Raw genomic sequence first — 21061 nt, 5'->3', positions numbered from 1 at the left:
CAAGCGTCCCAGCCTTATGAGCATGATGTCAAACAAGCGCAGTTGTACCCATACTCCACGGGAATGAACAAAGTATACGGTTACAATAATATACACGTACAGAGAAGGGGAACATATAGGACCACGTGGTCTACAATGTCTCGATTCTGCCCAGCACCTATAAGGTCGAGTGTTCGAATCCAGATCCGGGTGCTCTGACTTTAAGTTTAGCTGGCTAAAAGCAGTGCTTTTCCACATCTACATAACCATAAAACCATCCCGTGTGGAAGGATTTATTTATTTATTTGTTTATTTCATTGGTGTTTTACGCCATACTCACCTGCTAGAATATTTCACTTACAGAATGGCGACCAGCATTACGGTTGGAGAAAGTCGGGGAACCCACGACTATCCGCATGCTGGTTGATGCCAGACTTTCACTCATACTAAGAAAGAAGACGCCAGGATGAGCAGCACTTTAACTCTGGTTAGAAGTGCTGTGCTAGCATGCTAAATTCCAGATCACGGAGCAACCCCACCCCTTCTCACCCCTCCCCCTTCCACCCTTCCTGACTTCAATGGACCATTCAAATGGAGTCAAGAAATAGAACCACAACTACAAGTCAGATTGTGAGAAACTTTGATAAATCTTTATTTTAGAGGAGAATACTCGCAAAATGAAATCGTCATACACATATACAGTAAATGTAAAGCTTGCTTTCATGAGAACCATTGCTAAATGTGAATTATGTGTCTTACCATTAAGTATTTATATACAAAATACGAGTTTGATCTGGATGGGCGATCCTACTTGTTTGGAACTCTTTCGAGCTGCACATTCGGAAACGTTGTATTGGCCAAACAATTCCAAAGAGTTCCAAACGACGAATTAGCCCCGTTTCCTGAATAGAACATGTTTATGCGAGGATAGCAAGTGATAATTATTCAGACTTTTAAACACGTCGTGACACCAAACAACAAAATGAGGATTAAATAACAGCTCTTTCACAAATGACTAAAATCATTACAATAAAACAAACAGAACAACGCCTCAACTTTATCACATATTATCACAATGTTGCTTGTGGTTGTTAGCATTTTAACATTTGTACCCTTAAATAAAAGGCAATTTTTACAAAGATAAGTCAAATTTGATTATATAGATCTGGAGAATTAATTAGCAACCTTGCCCAAATTACAATGACTATAGATTGCAGCTGATAGTGACGGTATCGTACCTACACCATAATTCAATGACCTTCCGAATACTGAGTGTAACAGCCATGGGTACACATAGAACGCCTGACAGAGTAAATATACAGCATATATGTGTGCAATTTTGTAAATTATAAACCTGAATCTGAAAACTTTACTCCTCAGATTTTTCTTACCTTTGTCACCAAGTACAGACCCTGAGTGGGTAGCTTTGTATCGGCAATGTTCTAATCTGAGTTCCGAATGAGATAATTTCCGTACGCCTTCCGTGCGACCCTTACCAGAAATCAATTCTTTGTACATTACGAATAAAACTGTGATGAATAAAATCTTTGGTGGACTCGTGATTCCATTTGATTAAACCTGAAACAGCTTTTGGACCTAAGTTGCGTTAGGGAGCACATCTTAATAGGCGCGGTATATATAAATGGAGGCTTACACTGACGTCGGTCTATGTTATACTCGCTCAATACTGGCCGCCGTCGTATAAGTGAAATATTCTTGAGTACGGCGTAAAACACCAATAAAAAAAAATCAATTGGAATTGCCAGTAATTGATATTTTTTAGCTCCGTTAACAGTAGCATGCAGGACAGAATCGTTTAGCTCTTTCAGGTCACGACTTTTTCCGTGGATCTAGTTCCTCAAAGAGTAGAAATAAGACGATAACATGTAGCGGCAGTGATGTTTTTGTGAATAGTGTAAGGACGAGTTAGCCAAGTGAGTTACTAAGAAATCATTCGAGCACAGCACTGACAAGTAATCGATCGAGTGGACGGGTCAGTGTTGTGATTATCACCCACAAAACGATAGCAGATCGTTACTAAGGAATAAACGTACAGGCGCATAGAAGTTCTTTTCATAAACACTTAAAAGGTACCGTAAAGAAGGCATGATTTGGGCAAGATTTAGCCAAGTTAAACTGACCCAAGAAAGTAATACTACTAGACCATTTATCGAAGAAACCATCCTTCTTTTTGTTCCTGCACAATCTCCTGTTCTTCGTACATGAACAAGTGCGAAAAGTCCATTACAGAGTTTGTAAACCCGAATACCATAATTTATAACCGTGCCGTGTTTATACATATTAAACAATGCAAATCACTGATAGTGCTTCATACACAGTAATAGAAATACCGACATGTGTAAAATAAATCATGGGTTCTTGTTTTACTTGAACGTAAGCTTTCTTTCCTTCCTCCCTTTTCTCTTTCCCAATAAACTGATCCGAGCAAAAAGTACTTTACATTAAATAAGCTGTCTTTGCCATTACCTTTCGCCATGTATGGTGAAAAACTCTAACACGGCGGACAAGTACTCAAGAGCGAGTTTGTTCGCCCATGGCTTTGGTGGCGTCCCTTCCAGGAAACCGCAATGGCCTCCTTTCTCAGTGGCCACGAGGAAAAAGTTCGGGTAATATTTAAATAATTCAAATGGAATATTCCCTTTTACACAGACAGGGTCGTCTAGGCTGTTGATACACAACACAGGGACGGCAATATCGTCCACGTCCCGCATGGGATTATTTTTCTCCCAGTATTCCTGAAGGGAGTTACAGCCGTACAGTTTACAGTACACCAGCCTATCGAACTCGCACAACGTTTTGCTCTGCATTGCCGCAGGGACGTCCACGACTTTAGACAGGGCACTAGAATGTGTGCTGAGGAGCCGTTTTAGGCTGAACAAGAGACAAAAGTCGTAAAAGGCAAAGACGTGTTTGGTAAACAGTTCCCAGGCGTCGTAGCCTGGAGATATGCACACGGCGGCGCTGAGGTAAGATGAGGAGCCGAACTCGCCCAAGTAAGACACTAGAAGGCCCGAACCGGCGCTGATCCCCGCAGCCGTCAGTTTGGCTTTAGGATAGCGCCCGCGAATGTACTTCACAACTTGTCGGAGGTCCGAAGGGTCTCCGAAACTCTGCAGCATGGCCGTAGTCAAGACACTGCCACCGTGGCCCCGTTTGTTGAACACTACAACGCGGTAGCCCTTCTTAGCGCCGTCGTAACACAGACCAGCTACACTTACGGCATCTCCAGTCATCCCGGGCAGGACTATGAGCACAGGATTCGTCTTCTTTGGGTTACTTTTATGGTTTTCCGGTATTACCCAATCAAGGGCGACAACTCCCCTGTCCTTCATTTGAAGATACTCCCGGTCGAACTCCACGCGTGGTCCAGGTAAAAATGCTGCCATGAAAGTTTGAACGTGGGCATTCTGTGCCCATAAGGGCGGGCGGAAGGGTCGGGTTAAACCACGACATCGTTTCAGAAGGTGTTTTGTCAAAGCAGATTCCTTGTAGAAAAGTTTGGGCAAGTAATCCCTTGGCTTCAGCATTGATTTTAAATACACAAACGCCGTTAGAACCATGGTGCCGACGACGGTGATAACAAACGGTAGAGGTATCGACAACATTGTCCACCAGAATATCATTGTGACGACCGAGAGTCAGACTGTTCGGGAAATTCAGGCTAGTAATGTACCCAGTGAAGTGGCAGCCTGGACATATATACTCACAGCGGGTAACTCGGCGGAGGCATAATCACTCATGACGTCAGCTGAGTGGATAACGTCAGGCGGATTAACACACTGTGGTCTTTTGTGTTCCGATTACAGGCTACTACAACACAGATTCTCCAGAGCGTGCAGTTGTCTTCCGTGCAAAAAAGTCACAAATATGATTTCACTCTATTTGCTGCAAAACGGTGCAAATGTCTCCCGTACACTTCACTCAGCACATCTTCCCACAACTCCAGTCTTCCACAATGCCACTTTATGTTTATCCTCAGGGTAATCTTGATTTCATATCGCTTGCCGGACGCGGACAGATGCCACCGCTTCACGGCACAACTGTCTTGGAATATGCACCGAGTATTGGATCGGGAAAGAATTTTAACTGTTATCTTTTTTTTGGAACAGGCCTAAGTTCGTCTCGCCAGTGACTCGCTCCAGGGAGAGAAACAGTGCAGTGTATTGCTGCAATAAGGGTTAAAGGTCTTTCTATCTCACTGGGGCATTCTGTTGTAGCAGGTGTTTGACTGCGAATTCCTTCACACCAAGGCCGTCTTAGATACCGGTCATCTGAACCCGGGCAGAAGGGGTCAATGGCGAAACCTCTTCTTTGCTCCCTCTTTTCTCACGTCCACTGAAAGAGGGACGGTTTATCGGGGAATTCCTCACGCGTCAAGAACCGAATAGCTCTTGATTAACTCCGCAGCCGGATGACTTCCTGTTTGCCGAATTCAAGTCATGTTGCCTGCGATTTGCGGAAACCTGTAAAGAAACCGAAATAATTATATTACAAGACTGGTTAATAGCCTAATAGAGAGGCGAATAACGTAAACACAAGGCAGCCGTCTACTTCGCAACTGTTTTCCGCCATACCACGAAAGCATAACATGACGAAAGCATATGCAACATTTCTTCGGTTGTTTCCACATCATTTTGTGCCACGGTTATCTAGTATTTGTCAATAAATGTGAAGAGTGCATTATCCGCGAGAAAAGCCAGGTTTGCTAGTACTAGCTTCCCTGCAAAATATATGCCAGTTAAAGAAATTATTCTATCTGACGATGTTCTGGAATATCTGCTAATGGATAAATCCATCTTAGACTTTTATTTTTGAAACAGAAGGTTTTAAGGCTTGCTAATATTTTCTAAATTATTGAAAGAAACAAGCCCTCGCTCATATGCAGTTAAACAACCCTCCTAGCAATGCTACACCTTATAAATTTAAGTTCACATTGTATTGTACCTTTTGGATATTGTTTAGCTCCACCACATGCAGACTGTGTGACTATAACTGCTCGCCCAATGTGTGTAAATTCATTATCATATCTGAAAGCACGATAAACGTCCCAAAGGAAAGAGCTACTTTGGGACAGTGCAACTGAACTGGTTCTGCTTGCAAACATTATCGTGTTGTTCATCTATGTAGTTAATGTGCTCTCTAACTGAACACGGGCTTTACAAAATCCAACATACAGCTTCACAGTGCAGGGCTAACAGTCTGGATAGCATGACGAGTGACATCAACTGGCTACCTATTTTCCGCTAAAGGAAATTTCGAATGGAAGCCTTTCCCGTTTGCTGAGACACTTGCCAGGTTTTGATGTTTACGACAAAATGTGTTTGTTGACAAACCATTAGCGGTGAAGATGAGATGCTTTACAGACGGTTTATTCAGGACAATGGTTATTCCCACACAACATAAGTCAATCACTGTCACCGACAGTCGTAAACAGGTTTAGTGTTTATGAGCTGCATTGCATGGAAATGAGTCCAATTCTGTTGTAATGAGTCGTATATGTTTCTACTCCAATCAGCCGTACTTATTCCAGTGTAATGAGTCATCTGTTGTTATAATCACGTCGACAAACAGGACTGTAATGAATCGCTCACTCATCCGAACACAGGATAGCTTATGACATTTTCTGTATTTTACTGCTAATTTTATTTCATTGCTTTGCTAAAAACTCGACCGGAAAACCATACAAGGAAATATGGCGCATCATCGTCTCTATATCTCCAAATCCTCCGCTGTCGTTTTCAAAGTCCCACTGATGAAGTGAAGACGCTGTCCGGGGATTACTTGTCCGTGCCTACGATGTTATCGGTAGTCAAAGACAGATGCTCAATTCAAAGCAATCCGTCCATACACTAACCTCTATTTATTTCAATCAATCTATCAATTTATTTTTTATGTTTGCTTTTCATAGTTTGTTTTTACATCGTCTTTCACATTAAGTTTTACACGAAGAAAGCTGGTGATGAACGTTAGATACCCCCGGGCCTCCTTACTTATGGTTGAGCTCCACTTATTTGGGGTCACTGGCCAACAACGACATTGGGATAAGTCTGAATGGTCACGTACTGTGAAATACCGCCAACGACTATGACATGTTACTGAGCGAAAAATAAAGCGAACGAGTAAAGCCAGAACTTGATTCCAAGTGGACCAGTGGCAAACAAGTGAACCAGTTCGTGATTCCCATGCACATAATGAAATGACTATGTGGTTACAAACACACCCTAAGATCCTAATGGTTTAGGATTTATCATTAAGAGCAAAAAGGGCAAAGCAAGGCGCGAGCTTAGTTTGGCCTACGTGAGAAAATGTGCAAGCGACCAAAGTGAAAACACTTCAACTTTGCAGTGGCTTAGATCAAAACGTATGCTTAGGACAAAATATGTCAACAGAAACGAAAATATATCTATACTGTAAGGTATGGACCTGTACTTTCATTATTTAACAACTATAATCCTTGAGTAGGGCCCTTCAAATATTCATATGTTTTAAGCAACCCTGTTCTAAAAATTGAATTATTTAAAAGATTGAAGTTTTACGTCTTACTCAAGACTATTAGTATTACGGCGAATTTTTCGATAAAATACGATATTGCGTAATATAGTGTTGCCTTAATCCAGGTACACTCAAGAAAACCAAGTCACATGATCTAAATAAGGGATACACCTTGACGTCAGAGGACTGCAATTTGAACTCTGTATTCACGGATAATGACTTTCACGGGAATCCGCGCGAATATTAACTGGCTTATTAGAGACGCAGTTAATCTACAGAACTTATCCTTAGCTTTTTCAAGTTTCTTTTTTTCTACCGCTGGGGGCAAATTCTCCTCAAACTAAGCCTGTCCGCGTCTCTTCGTACACAATGAGACACCGAAGCATCAGAACACCTCAGGAATCCGCTCGTGAAATAACCCCACTAAGCTATTATAGCCTCCAGAAAAAAGTACGCCAATTGTAATTACAGGCTAGTAAAACTCCAGTCAAAGAGACGGTAGCAGCATCCGGGGGATATTTTTGGGGAAAAAATGCATTAGCACACATCGGTGACATCGGGATATTCTGAATCAATGCATGGTCAATACAGAGAGGGACAGGTTTTAAACGAGGTATACGGCTCAAGACTACCTGTCTGTATAATGTTCGGAAGGGATAACGAAAGTACAACCACAGTGGTTTAAATTTCTTTTCCTCAATAGCATTGGAAACAAATTGGTTTACGCACAAGCGTGAAACTGCGATCATTGATCCATGCAAGGAATAGATCGGGGGGTTTCATCATATTCATACCATATAATCTGTAGCTGACTCTGGTAAAAGTGCCACCTATCTACCATAACGGAATATGCACAAAAGTTAGCGAAACTCATCGTCGATTGATTTATTTCTTTAGTTATTTGATTGATGTTTTACGCCGTACTCTTCAATATTTCAACTCATTGTAGAAGAACCACATATAAATCAGTGTCAGCCACAGCTCATAGCGGAATAACCTAAAGATAGTGTCAAGCGCCACACAAAACAGTATAGACACAAGGTCGGTGTCCCGAGACATACAAAGCGGAATAATCACCAGGTCGGTGTCACCAACCACACATAGCGGAATGACCACAAGGTCGGTGTCACCAACCACACCTAGCGGAATAACCACAAGGTCGGTGTCCCCAACCACACATAGCAGAATGACCACAAGGTCGGTGTCACCAGCCATACACAGCGAAATAACCACAAGGTAGGTGTCATCAACCATACACAGCGGAATAACCACATGGTAGGTGTCACCAACCATCCATAGGAGAATAACCAGAAGGTCGGTGTCACCAACCACACACAGCGGAATAGCCACAAGGTAGATGTCCCAAAATACCAATAGCGGAATAAACACAAGGTAGGTGTCATCAACCACACACAGGGGAATAACCACAAGGTAGGTGTCAGGAACAATACATAGTGGAATTGCCACAAAGTAGGTGTCAAATATCACATATAGAGCAATAACCACCATCTACAGCGGAACAGCCACAAAGTAGGTGTCATGAACAATACATGGCGGAATAGCCACAAAGTAAATATCACCAACCACCCATAGCTGAATAGCCACAAGGCAAGAATCAAAAAATACCCAGAGCCGAATAACCACAATGCAGATTTCATCCACCATCTTCAGGTGAATAGCCATATACGCTAGAGTTTTACAAACCATTCATAGAGGAATTATATGCTATCCAACATCCGCATAAGCATGACAATAGAGTGTTAGACATGCATGCTTCACCAATCGTGGAGTAAGCACGAAGGTAAATGTCAACCAATCATGTGATACTACGGTACACAGATGGTTTATATCACAATTACAAATCAAATAAGTTGGTGCGAAGCCCGATTTCCCAAAGGCTCAACACAAAGAGTTGCCAATTTCATTAGTACAATAGATAAGTCGTACAATGCGTCAGACCGGGTTTTAAAATGCTGATTATTCTTTAATACCAAAAGAACAGTAAAAACCCGTCAAAGGGCTAGGACGTACTTTAGCTGGTTCACACGGCCGCTCGTCTACTGAAGGTAAAAGGTTAATGACATCTTAGATCTTATCAGCAGGACTTTGGTCTAATTAACATTGCCACGGTTTATGGGCTACATATCTAGACTATCAGGCGGGACAGGCGACGAAAGAACAGATTATGGTTAATAAAGTGTACAATGAATTAATTGCGAAAATACTATGTCCGAAAATATTGTAAGACAGTGCTGTGGGAAAGGGTTAAGTACCCATAAGGCTGTAACAGTGCATTCGGAGTGGCATACTCGGAATACTGTTAGACAGTACTGTGGGAAGGGTTTACACACACATTACGGGTGGCATACAGGCTCCATGGGAGGGAGTTACATATCCAAAAGACACGAAAGATTGTAACACAGCACAATTTGTGCAATAAATGGATGAAATACAGGATTGTGTAAAGAGCAGTTACGGTGTCCGTGATGGTGTCACTGTAACATGCCATAAATGTGGCACCTGCCTATAAGGCTACAACACAGGCCTGTGTATGGCAGCGGTGCATGGGATGGGATACCTAAATAGCTACAACACAGGCCTCTGTGTGGCAGCGGTCCATGGGAGGGGATACCTAAACAGCTACAACACAGGTCTCTATGTGGCAGCGGTGCATGGGAGGGGATACCTAAATAGCTACAACACAGGCCTCAATGTGGCAGCGGTGCATGGGAGGGGATACCTAAATAGCTACAACACAGGCCTCTGTGTGGCAGCGGTGCATGGGAGGGGATACCTAAAGAGCTACAACACAGGCCTTTATGTGGCAGCGGGGCATGGGAGGGGATACCTAAATAGTTACAACACAGGCCTGTGCATGGCAGCGGTGCATGGAGGGGGGCGGGATACCTAAATAGCTACAACACAGGCCTGTGTGTGGCAGTGGTGCATGGGAGGGGATACCTAAATACCTACAACACAGGCCTGTGTATCGCAGCGGTGCATGGGAGGGGATACCTAAATAGCTACAACACAGGCCTGTGTGTGGCAGAGGTGCATGGGAGGGGATACCTAAATAGCTACAACACAGGCCTGTGTGTGGCAGCGGCGCATGGTAGGGGATACCTAAACAGCTACAAAACAGGCCTGTGTATGGCAGCGGTGCATGGAAGGGGATACCTAAACAGCTACAACACAAGGTTATGAAAAACTTGAAAATTGCAACTATACACATGACTGTTTGTTTTTCTTTACCCAAATCTTGGCACTAGAGTAAAAGTTCCTACTGATTCAGAATGTAGGAGGAAGTGTTAGAATAACAGAGAAATTGGCAAGAGGCCGGATTTGACCGGTTGCCAGTCTTATATTGCATAGCTAAATGGCTATATCACAGGACTATATAGGAGGGTATAACTCAAGCACAAAGGACTGTAAAGCAGTACCGTAATGGAACTACCAAACGCTCTAATGAGGCTACATGGAGTCACATTATGTGAGTATCCTCTTATTCCGTGAGCCAGATTACTCGTTGATTTCCTATCAACACTGGGGCTTCACTTTTTCCGGCAGAGATAACCAGAGCTTCCATACTGTTATTCAATAGTGGTTCACCACGAGAGAACTCCCCGAATCGACACAACGGCAATATCCATTTCCAAAAAAGCCATTAACTTTCGCTATACACTGTACAACAAAAGTACACATATTAAACAGTCGAAAACAGTAAGGAATCATGCTTTACCAATGATATCGGAAATGCACTTGCTATAGACACTGAATCTAAATTTCATTTTTATCTCGCAGTTTATAATCATGATTGTACTATGTGTGGTCAGGAGGCGTCAGTCCGAAGACAAAGAGTAAAAAATAAACTTTTGTCATCCATTGAATTTTCTCGGCTTGAAGCTGATATAGCTAAAAATACTCACTTGTTTCAAGTATGAGTCTTCAGGCTGCTCGAGTGCCCTCACCATACAGATATTTACTACTTCAATACAAGCTTCACGCTGACACCGGTTTGGATAAAACGCTCTTGTCAGTTGGCAGGCCTGTGCTCATTTTCTTTACCAATGAAATCCGAAGATTTCTGACGTCAACGCGATAAGATCATCTTCACCAAGTTATCAATATAATTAAGTAGAAACGCATAGCGATGGTCTGATAGTCATTTGGTATATGCGTTAGTTGTCCTACAGGTTAACAGCCGGCAGCCCGAAGCCAGGAATGACTCCTATTCAATAAGACAGAAGTCACTACAACGACACGATGGTCATAGCCAGAATGTCTAATATTACGCTTCAAATGTTAACCCGATGGTTAAGAGAATACTGTGTTTTCGGCCTTACACGGATCCAAGTATAAATCTGTGCTTCTTGTCTACCTCTGTGTATATATACGCAATCTGCAGCCGATCAGTAGGGCGAGGTTTTCATTGGCGACTGCGGCCCACTTTTGAACCAGTGACAAGACCGAGTCACTAATTACTACCGCTACTATCAATGTGATGAGTGAAGAGTTGTTTAAAATGAGGAGCCGTGGATTGAGGGCTGACCCGACCTGACCGGCAAGGTCAAATCCGTACGGTAGTCACCTCGGTTTATTTCCGTGCTGACCACAAGCCGACAATAGACCGCAAATTGAGGACAGTCAGTCGATGAAAAGTTAGTAACACGGTTGGTTGCACATCACTGAATTGCCGGAGAAAGTACAGTACGAGCCTTATGCTAAACACAGTTGCACTAAGACTTTATCCGGGTTTTTAATCGTCTTGTTATAAATACCCATATCTCCGCCATCGCATATTTTTGTTTTGGCTTACATGTACATCTTACTAGTATCTTTTATATCTCTTCAAGTCATCGCCTACCGTATTTATAGCCATCAATCAATTTCACTTTCGGCTACCAGCGGTTAATGTTTATGTTTTATGAGATAACACGTATATGTGTGTGCCAAACAGACTTCCACTGATTATTTAAAAATGCAGCTAAATATCTTCGCGGATAAACAAATCAGTTCATGAACATGTTTAATTTTCCTGTTAACCCCATTAGATCTGACGGTCACCAGACGTTGTGCGGTCACACCCAGGCTTTCCACTTTCCTGTCTACTGAATAATGCTGTACATAATTTATTAAACTCACCCTCATCTCTATGTAGTAATTAAAAAAGCTCTTCACGGTCCAACTGTTTGGTCTTTACAATCTGCAATTAATCAACATGAGTAACGTTTATGTCCTGGAAAGTAAAGTTTTAAAAGATTACATTACAAGGAAGCGCGGTGTTGAGAGGGAATGAATATGTTATTTTATGCATTTATTTATTTATTTGATTGATGTTTTACGTCGTACTAAAGAATAATTCACTTATAGGACAGAGGTCAGCATTATAGTGAGAAAAAACCGGGCAGAGTCCGCGGGATAGATTAGCTTTTAATTCTTATGCAAGAATAGACATCGTACAGGTTTATTAGTAAAAAGAATTAGACAGAACCTGAAGGCGTCCACCACACTTCTTCTGATGCCTCTCAAAGTCACTGACGAAAACCATTCAGTTGAACAAACTATACTCGAACAAGCATGGACCACAGTAATGGTCAACGTATATAACTGAAACTCCTTTTTTACCACAAGGCCATCGAACCCGGTAACATTGGACGTGACTTAATATCAAATATACAACAACGTATAATGTTTTATTTCAACTCATTTTTATTCAAACGAGGATTATCATGTTTATGGATGGCAGAAATGGGGTTTCTCGGAGCAAACCAGTGTCAGTGTGTACAGGTATTTATGACAAATTTCCTGACATAATGTTGCAGCCGGGCAAGCGACTGCTGGATTCGAACCCACAACCTCTACAAAGCCCTACCCTTATGAGCATATATATGACCAAACATTTACCGTGCGCCCTGATAATGGAAAGTGCATAGAGTGAGAGATAGTTTGATCAATAATGCAACTCGACATAAACATTCATATTGTATATCCCCAAAAATAAGAACGAATAGCCTACTTCCGGAAAAGATATGATCCAACAACAGACATGAACCACTTCGTGTCACTGGAGTAATATTTTGAGTGTACACAATGGAAAGCACCAACGGGTCCTTGAATACTTAAATCTATTCGTAGAAACAGACACTCGTACACCAATCGTCAACCAAACACTCAAAAAAATGGATCTGTTAATTTTAATAGAACATCTCTTGACAGAGTTATGCTATTCTGCTATTGCAGCAGATTGTTGATCTTACATATAACTCCCATATTCTCTTAATTTAACATAAAGATTCTATTAGACAAACAGAATATTATGCTGAGTACTAATATGACAGAGTGGCTCAGTTGGTTAGCGCGCTAGCGCAGCTTGTTTGACCCAGGAGCCTCTCACCAATGCGGTCGTCACCGTTTGAGTTTACAACTTGCAACATCCGGTCGTGGGTTTCCATGGGTAATTATATTAAAAGTTTGCGCACAAAACGTCATCACAACAGAAGAAATGATGACAAGACTGCACAACCAGGGCCCGAATTATTTATTTGATTGATTTGATTGGTGTTTTACGCCGGACTCAAGAACATTTCACTTATACGCCAGCCAGCAGTATGGTGGGAGGAACCCGGGCTGAGACTGCGGGAAACCCACGACCATCCGCAGGCTGCGGAGAGAAGGCCAGCATGGATTGGACTTGAACTCACAGCGACCGCACTGGTGAGACGCTCCGGGGTCATTGCGTGCTAACCACCTCGGCCACTTGGTTTACTTCATACCGGAAAGATTTCACATTTTTAGCAGCGCGCTAAATGTTCCGTCTGGACACTCGATAGATATTTAAAGGCTATGATTAGGCTTCAATGAATTTTCCTGAATTGAGCGGAAAAAGGCCTGCTCGAACATCACACGGAGTTAATGACCCTTCTACCAGCGTGTATAAGTGTGAATGTAGCTAGAAATGCTGGGAATAATTATGCTGTAAACTTGTTCAGTTGTTCTGTTAATGAGGGTTAGTTGATCTGAGGGATGTTGACACACATTCCCCTCCCACGAGGCTTATGGTATCAATAACGGTTAAGAAGAACCGCGGTCCTGACAAATTAGACGTGAAGACTGATTTTTGTACGGAGGTGGACGTGCAGTGTTTAAATAAATACGTTCAGTTTGTACGGAAGTAACGCCAAAGTCACACGGGCGAGAATCCGTCTATTCGGCTATGAAAAAGACGTCTTCACGTTCAAGCTGGTCAATTCCCAGGCATTTCTCCTTAAATTCCGATGAAAACAGTGAAAGTATGTCTGTTCAGCTGAGCCTTTACGTGTCTGCTCATATGGTTCGTACGTGTAGTTACTTTATAATACGTGACCGATTCGCTCCAGGCACAGAAGACGGTGTAGACGCAAAGTTATACATACATGTATTAACAATGTCCCAAAATATAGAGGAATGTTGAGCTTAACGGATAGACAAAGAATGTCCTTGAAAATCAGTGATGTTAGATGCTTGAAAATCAGTGACGTTAGATGCTAAACACATAGACGTGTTCCGGAAGAGAACTCGTGTCGACACACTGGTTTGTTCTAGGGTATTATGTAAAGAATAACTAGGGTATTATGTAAACAATAACTACATTGTGTCCTTATATACAGAATGTGACTGTAAACACGTAATAACTTTTACGTTTGAAAAGGTATTGTCTACCGACAATGTTACAACATTCTGGAAAGGGCTATTTCTAAAGGATACGATAACATTCGGACCAATATAATGTACCCAAAATAATATATTATATCCTAAAAAGTAGTTTGTACCCAAAATCCTACTACATTCTGTACCAGTCCTAAGTACCTGCAACTATTAACAAATGCAGTTAGTTCAGTTAAAACAGTTCAAAGTGCGTTTAAATAAACAGACACCCTTTGTCAAAATTTATTTCTTTACTTGATTTTCACTTAACCCTGCGCTTACTAGTGTGTCCTGTTTTCTGTAATATATCGGATTGTACGGCACCAGAGAAACCGCCTAATGTTGAGTTGCAGCTGAAGCAAGGAGAGCTGGATTCGAACACGATTCAAGGAAGAGGCAATGTTTCAGCATTCTAAGTGAGGGCGCGATAAGTATCACAATCCAGTTGACTCATGTAAGTGCTTTAATACAATTCACAATTTGGTGTTGGGTACGTCTGTGAAGTAGTGCGTACGGCAGAAAAAAAGTACTGTATATCTTGAGGCTAATCCTGATTTATCGGAGAAATTCAGTTTGAAATTGCTTCAGATATATAAACCTATATAACTGAATGGGAATCACCATATGTTCTCCAAGCTAGCGGATTCTTGTGACGTCACAGTGACGTATGGTGGTGCAGGTGGAATTATCGCCATTTCCTTTGATGGTTCACGCGAAGCTCCCAGCACTTCCTTAATTTGTCTCACGCTTCACTGCACAGGCAGTACAGTTTATCTCATGGTAAACTCTTATTCCAAGAAAAATGTATCTCGGGCAATATTAAGATCTATAAGTCGGAAATGTGAATATAGATGAAAGGCTTGTATCATCGACTGTGTATTCTAGTGATGATAAAAAAGCTGATCGTATTTAAAAGAAACTATATATATATATATATATATATATATATATATATATATATATATATATATATATATATATATTGCTTATCTTTTAACTGTCATGGAAATTAACTTTTGGGAATTTGACCTTGTATATTCTTTTACCTGATGGCGGCCTAAACTGTGACTGGGTGCTTGGCTAACCTCATGTCCTTTATACCTGTCTAAAACACATAGCTGGAGAGATTTCACTCTCATGAGTTTTTTACATAAGTTTCGAGATGGGGTCGTTTCCCAGCTCTGGCCCTTCCCAGTTTCCTTCTCCCGTACACCTGATCGCCTTGATATAAGTGACACATTTGTAGCAAAGTACCTTAAAATCCGTACATAAAATCTCACATATGCTTGCTAGTAGTGTCGCACTTGACTGGACTATTTTGTGTTCGTATAATATATACCTTAATGCAATGAACACCCGCGAGCTCCTTCTTCAAATTACCTACGCAGACCTTTTTAAGTATAATATTATTGAGGTGCCTATTTGCCATTATTGTAATAATACATGCAAAGATACTTTTCACTATTTTTTATCTGCTCTCAGTTTGCCACCGACAGGAAGCACATGTTACATACTCTCACCCTCACCCGGTGTAAATTATTCTGTTTTTATTGCAGAAAACACCTTGTTAACTTTTATGTTGTTAAATGATGCTTTGAGGCTGTCGTAGGCTGTGAGAAATTCTCATTAAATAAATAATTAATTTACATTAATCTGGGACAGTAGTAATCATAAAGGCCTCAGCGTACCTAATCACCAAGAAAAAATTGGAAATATTTAATCTAATTTATCATGCTGCTATGTAGTTTATAAATCACCTGGAACGACGTAAGAGCTAGAGCGCCAGATTTGACAGTCCTTATCCCGTACCCAGGACAATGACTTTATGGTATGCGGGAATATCTCCTGCACACAGACGTGAACATGTCGCATGCATGGTTCACTCGACGTGACGCAAGTCTGGGTCCAGCTTAATGAAACACGGTTTAATATACCACGCATCATTCAATTTAATTTTCTCCAAAAGGCATATATGTTAAACGGGAGGCTAGTTGCCGAGTGACAGCTGCCTGAATGGCTGCAAATCGATTTGAACTCAATGGATGCATTGCTCGCTTATGAAAGGTGCACGGCGATAAGCAGCACCAGAAACAGGTTATAGACGTCTGTTCGAAAACAATAAAAAAAAACTCTCGGATAATCGAACAAATGTCACGACTAGTTAATATCGTAATAATCTCTTGTTCGGGGCCGTTCGGGGTTTACAGTACAAAGTTTTACATGTGGGTTATAAGTGTCCACTCTATCTACAGGCACACCCATTACCACACATTATACTATCACTAAGGAAAGTAATTGGTTTAAAACTCTTCATTGAAAAAGTACTCGAACTGTCTGAACAACACACACCTGCCACATTGCCAAATGTTCATTCGCTAATATAATATGCCTTAGTATTATCTGTCTTAGTTTGATTACAGGCTTACATACGCAGTTCATTGTGCTTAATCCAAACCTATTTTCTCCAGTGGGTGAATTGGGTAAATCATACAGCCGTCATAAAACGTGCCAAGCAGCTTTAAGATGTGTAATATCCCTTCCTTGAACAGGAGTGGGGCAGGGATTGATAAACTTACCCAGTTCCGTTATGTTGTAGCATCCCACTATTGCAAAGTCTCGCACTGACAAGGTACTGTTAGAAAATTAACGCCTGCGGCTTGACCCGTTTTACAGGGTAGAGACGCGCTGATGATTAGCCACGGATCTACTGGGCTATCAAAGTCCAATAACCTGACGGAGACGTCCTGAGAGGGAGTCCTGGTGCCTTACTCTGATCGGCCGAGACTGTGGCTGTCCAGCCACGTTCTGTGTCACAGGCGGGAACAGGCGTTAATGAGAGGGGAACGCGAGAACTAAGGGGAGATAGGACAAGCAGCTAAACGTACCCAGCCGGCTCAGGCTCATCTGAAAAAACTGCATCTCCGCTTAACTCGTTCGTCTTCGTCACATCAACGAGAATACTTCTGTAAGCAAATCTGCGTCTTTCCGACCCAGTTGCGAGGAGCAACACGACAAACTTAGCTTTGTGGGGTGATATCCGTCCTCTCAGTCACACCTGACACTTTCAACTCGATCAATTAACACATTATGTCTAGAGACACATTGCTCTGGATTCGAATAGCGCAGCCATAGCACCACACACTCATCCTATAACCCAGTTTTGTGGAGAATTGTTTCCGGTCAGACAGAAACCTCATCCAAAAGACATGACAGATACCAAAAGACGATTCCACGATTAACCAGAATATGTGTCACTGACGGACCAAAAAAAAAAATAAAAGATGGGAGTCTATATAATGATAACACTAAGATATTCTCGACAGTATGCGGAACTGCAATGAAATGCCAAAATGGCATGCGGATCTTTGATATAGCCAGCACTTATGACAGTATAACAAACCACGAAGTCCATCAGTCAGCTACAATCGATAGCTATTAACAAAGTGAAGCGAAAGAAAAATGGTATCCACTTAGCTGTATCATTGCTACAATGACAGACTCCTCTACTGAAAAAAGCCAAAAGGGGGAAACATCAATCTTTACGTTAAAAAAACCTTCGTTTGCTTCAGAACATACAGCCAACAAAATGAACAACACTGAACAAGCAGTAGCTACACGATGTGTCAAAATCACAATTAAGGCCGTCAAGTGAGAAAAAAGTACCCGGTGTCAAATTACTAATTATGTTGTATATTACTAGGATGAGCATCATGCGCAATCATTCAGCCATCACACTGGATTCTTCGTGTTACACACACCTGACAACTCAACTTGTGTCACCAAATCATTGATGGATTAGTTATGAAACGCAGCCCGTTTATGGGTTAACCTCTATAACGAGAATCAATTGTCAGCAGTACAGTTCCCCCATACGTACTCATAAAACACGGGTTATATTTTATGCCTAACGAAACAGACACTAATTCCAGAAGTCAGGCTTTTCGAATTCCATGAGGCTTACGCTGATGAAAACTTCACTTTCTAATACATCATGCTGGCCACAAACTCCAAGCTGCCCTCAAATGATTGCATGCACATAAATTGATCCACAATTCTATTAAGGTTTTGTGTGATGAAAATATCCCTCCACAAATCCATCTAGCTAAGTATCATATTTTAAACAAGATACGGAACTGTTACTTCCTTTATTTGAGCACGCTGTCTGAAAATTGAAAACATGCTTGTACACACAACCTTTCTATGGAAAGGTGAGGTGTTATTGTATGCTCATCAACGTTTCTGTTAGAAGGTGACTCTCTGTGGACAATCAACGTTTCTGTTAGAAGGTGACACTCTGCGGACAATCGGCGTTTCTGTTAGAAGGTGACTCTCTGCGGACATTCAACGTTTCTGTTAGAAGGTGACTCTGCGGGCAATCAACGCTTCCGTTAATAGGTGACTCTGTGGACAATCATCGTTTCTGTTAAAAGGTGACTGTTGACAATCAACGTTTCTGTTAGAAGGTGACTCTCTGCCGACAATCAACGTTTCTGTTAAAAGGTGACTCTCTGTGAACAATCAACGTTTCTGTTAGAAAGTGACTCTCTGTGGACAATCAACGATTCTGTTAGAAGGTGACCCTCTGCGGACAATCAACGTTTCTGTTAAAAGGTGACTGCGGACAATCAACGTTTCTGTTAGAAGGTGACTCTCTGTGGACAATCAACGTTTCTGTTAGAAGGTGACTGCGGACAATCAACGTTTCTGTTAGAAGGTGACTGCGAACAATCAGCGTTTCTGTTAGAAGGTGACTCTCTGCGGACAATCAACGTTTCTGTTAAAAGGAGACTCTGACAAAATGGTTAGGAACTGTGGTACATTAGCAAATATTTCGACAAACAGTGAAGCGGTTTGGAGCCAGATATAGCGTTGCTATCGTAATTTAAAACGCGATCCGAGCAAAGCTCTACGACTCGTGTGAATTCTTGCATTATAGCACCACAGCTCCCTAAAACAATCATGTAATTTAACAGAGGTCGAGAGTTTTCAATGAGAGTTCATACTATATGTCTTAATATATACAACATGCTGCTTAAAACTAGTACACAAAACGCCTTTCTACAATAAAATGTGGTAATATTACAAATTGGAATACAGGTTATATAAGGCTTACTGCATAGAGTGTAAAATGAGGACAGCGATGACAACATATGGTCACACGTAACTCGTGAAATACAGTCCCTTGTCACTTAGGGTTCCATTCTAACTGTCAAGTAATCCATGCTATCCGTTAGGGTTCCGTTAGGATTCCATTCTAACTGTTAATGTACATGCTTAAATAGTGGCAAATTACCCTTACACCATGGCTTAACCAGAATTATTTTTTTGAAAATGCCGTGATGTTGCTTGCAAATTAATCGACGTCACTGATATAGAATTATTCAAAATGGTGTGTTATCATCACATGTGGTACAAGGAAACCACCCAGGTGTTATTTTAATGATTCAGTACACATTCTTTTTTGAGGCCATTTTGGGGTGAGTGGATAGTGTTGTCGAGGCCTTTCCTGGTGACGTCATTACCAGAGGTTGCACACAGAAACAGACAAGGAAACGTGCACTAAAATATTCCGATTGATGTGTAAGGTGATATGGTACAAATGCAGAACTTTTGACAAACGACTAAGTAGATATTGTTCACATACAGAACTTTTGATAAATGATTAAGTAGATGTGGTTCACATACAGAACTTTTGACAAACGATTAAGTAGATATGGTACACATACAGAACTTTTGATAAACGATTAAGTAGATATTGTTCACATACAGAACTTTTGATAAATGATTAAGTAGATATGGTACACATACAGAACTTTTGATAAACGATTAAGTAGATGTGGTTCACATACAGAACTTTTGATAAACGATTAAGTAGATATGGTACACATACAGAACTTTTGATAAACGACTAAGTAGATATGGTACACATACAGAAATTTTGATAAACGACTAAGTAGATGTGGTACACATACAGCCTCTCAGAGTGCCAGCCAGTAAATGTGGCACGCTTAGAGACCTTTAGATTAAACGACATGGAAGTGTGGTAAAATTTTAGCCAAAATGTGTAGGAAGACGATGTGATACACGCACACCCATATTAACTAACTGGCCAGGAAATACGCTACGTTTATAGGATGCATGTTTATATCCAAGACAGGTTAAAGTACTTGCTAGTTGCAAACTGTTAGGTCCTTGAACAATGAGGTCGTTGCTCCGAAAGTGGCTTATGTCAGGTACATGGTGAAAGGTGGTATTTTATTTCGGGCCCTCCGGTTTCACCCAACCGTAAACGTGACCACCTTTACATAAGTGCAAATATCTCGAGCTCGGCATTTCACATCATGCATTTCAATACATGCGAGATATATGATATTTCTTTATTACGCGTCATATTCCTCACTCATGATCAAGATATTGCTAACGAGAACATAAATATGACCTTATAGCAGTCACTTGAATTCTTGGGGCTGTCTTGGAGTAACAGGCTTGAGCAGTACTACAAAATTCACGAGGCGTTGAAGAAGGGTTATAAAAATAAAACAGACTAAATTAAAAATGCAAAGCACAGGATAGAACACTCGCTACACTACACCATTCATCGCTGATCACGGTTAATACGCTCTGTTTTTTCTGCACAGGTACAACAACGTGCAGGTATGTACCACCGTACTGACAGAGAATGAACGATTCGGGCTTAACCCGGCACCTGGACTATTACAGTCCTATTCTGACCATGCACGCAGTGTCAAACATTAAACTGGTCATTATATCAGTTATTGGCAAAATGATGCACACGTCACAACACTTGACCATTACGCTGACCGGTTGCACAAAGGTTAATAGTACAAGCTGTAACTCTTTACCTGAGCCTTTTATATGCACTAAT

The 21061-nt window shown here is 41.4% G+C and overlaps 1 protein-coding gene across 4 annotated transcripts in view; it reads right to left on the bottom strand.

Moving 5' to 3' along the window:
* Window positions 1-615: 615 nt before the first annotated feature.
* The window catches only part of LOC135476316 (protein ABHD15-like), a 92699-nt gene continuing 72253 nt past the window's right edge, over window positions 616-21061 (bottom strand). For 2 of the 4 annotated variants that reach the window (XM_064756306.1, XM_064756309.1), the window contains one exon: window positions 616-4463. In XM_064756306.1, coding sequence (XP_064612376.1) covers window positions 2463-3623 — 1161 coding nt within the window. In that variant the 5' untranslated portion in view covers window positions 3624-4463 and the 3' untranslated portion in view covers window positions 616-2462. Of the gene's footprint in view, window positions 4464-10418; window positions 10686-11634; window positions 11685-21061 lie in introns of those variants that run through there. The other 2 variants (XM_064756307.1, XM_064756308.1) reach the window with 2 other exon arrangements.

The sequence above is a fragment of the Liolophura sinensis genome, chromosome 10 (assembly GCF_032854445.1).
Source record: "Liolophura sinensis isolate JHLJ2023 chromosome 10, CUHK_Ljap_v2, whole genome shotgun sequence".
In the NCBI taxonomy this organism is placed as follows: domain Eukaryota; kingdom Metazoa; phylum Mollusca; class Polyplacophora; order Chitonida; family Chitonidae; genus Liolophura; species Liolophura sinensis.
Note: the sequence above shows the minus strand (reverse complement) of the source record. Positions and strands in the feature narration are given on the sequence as shown.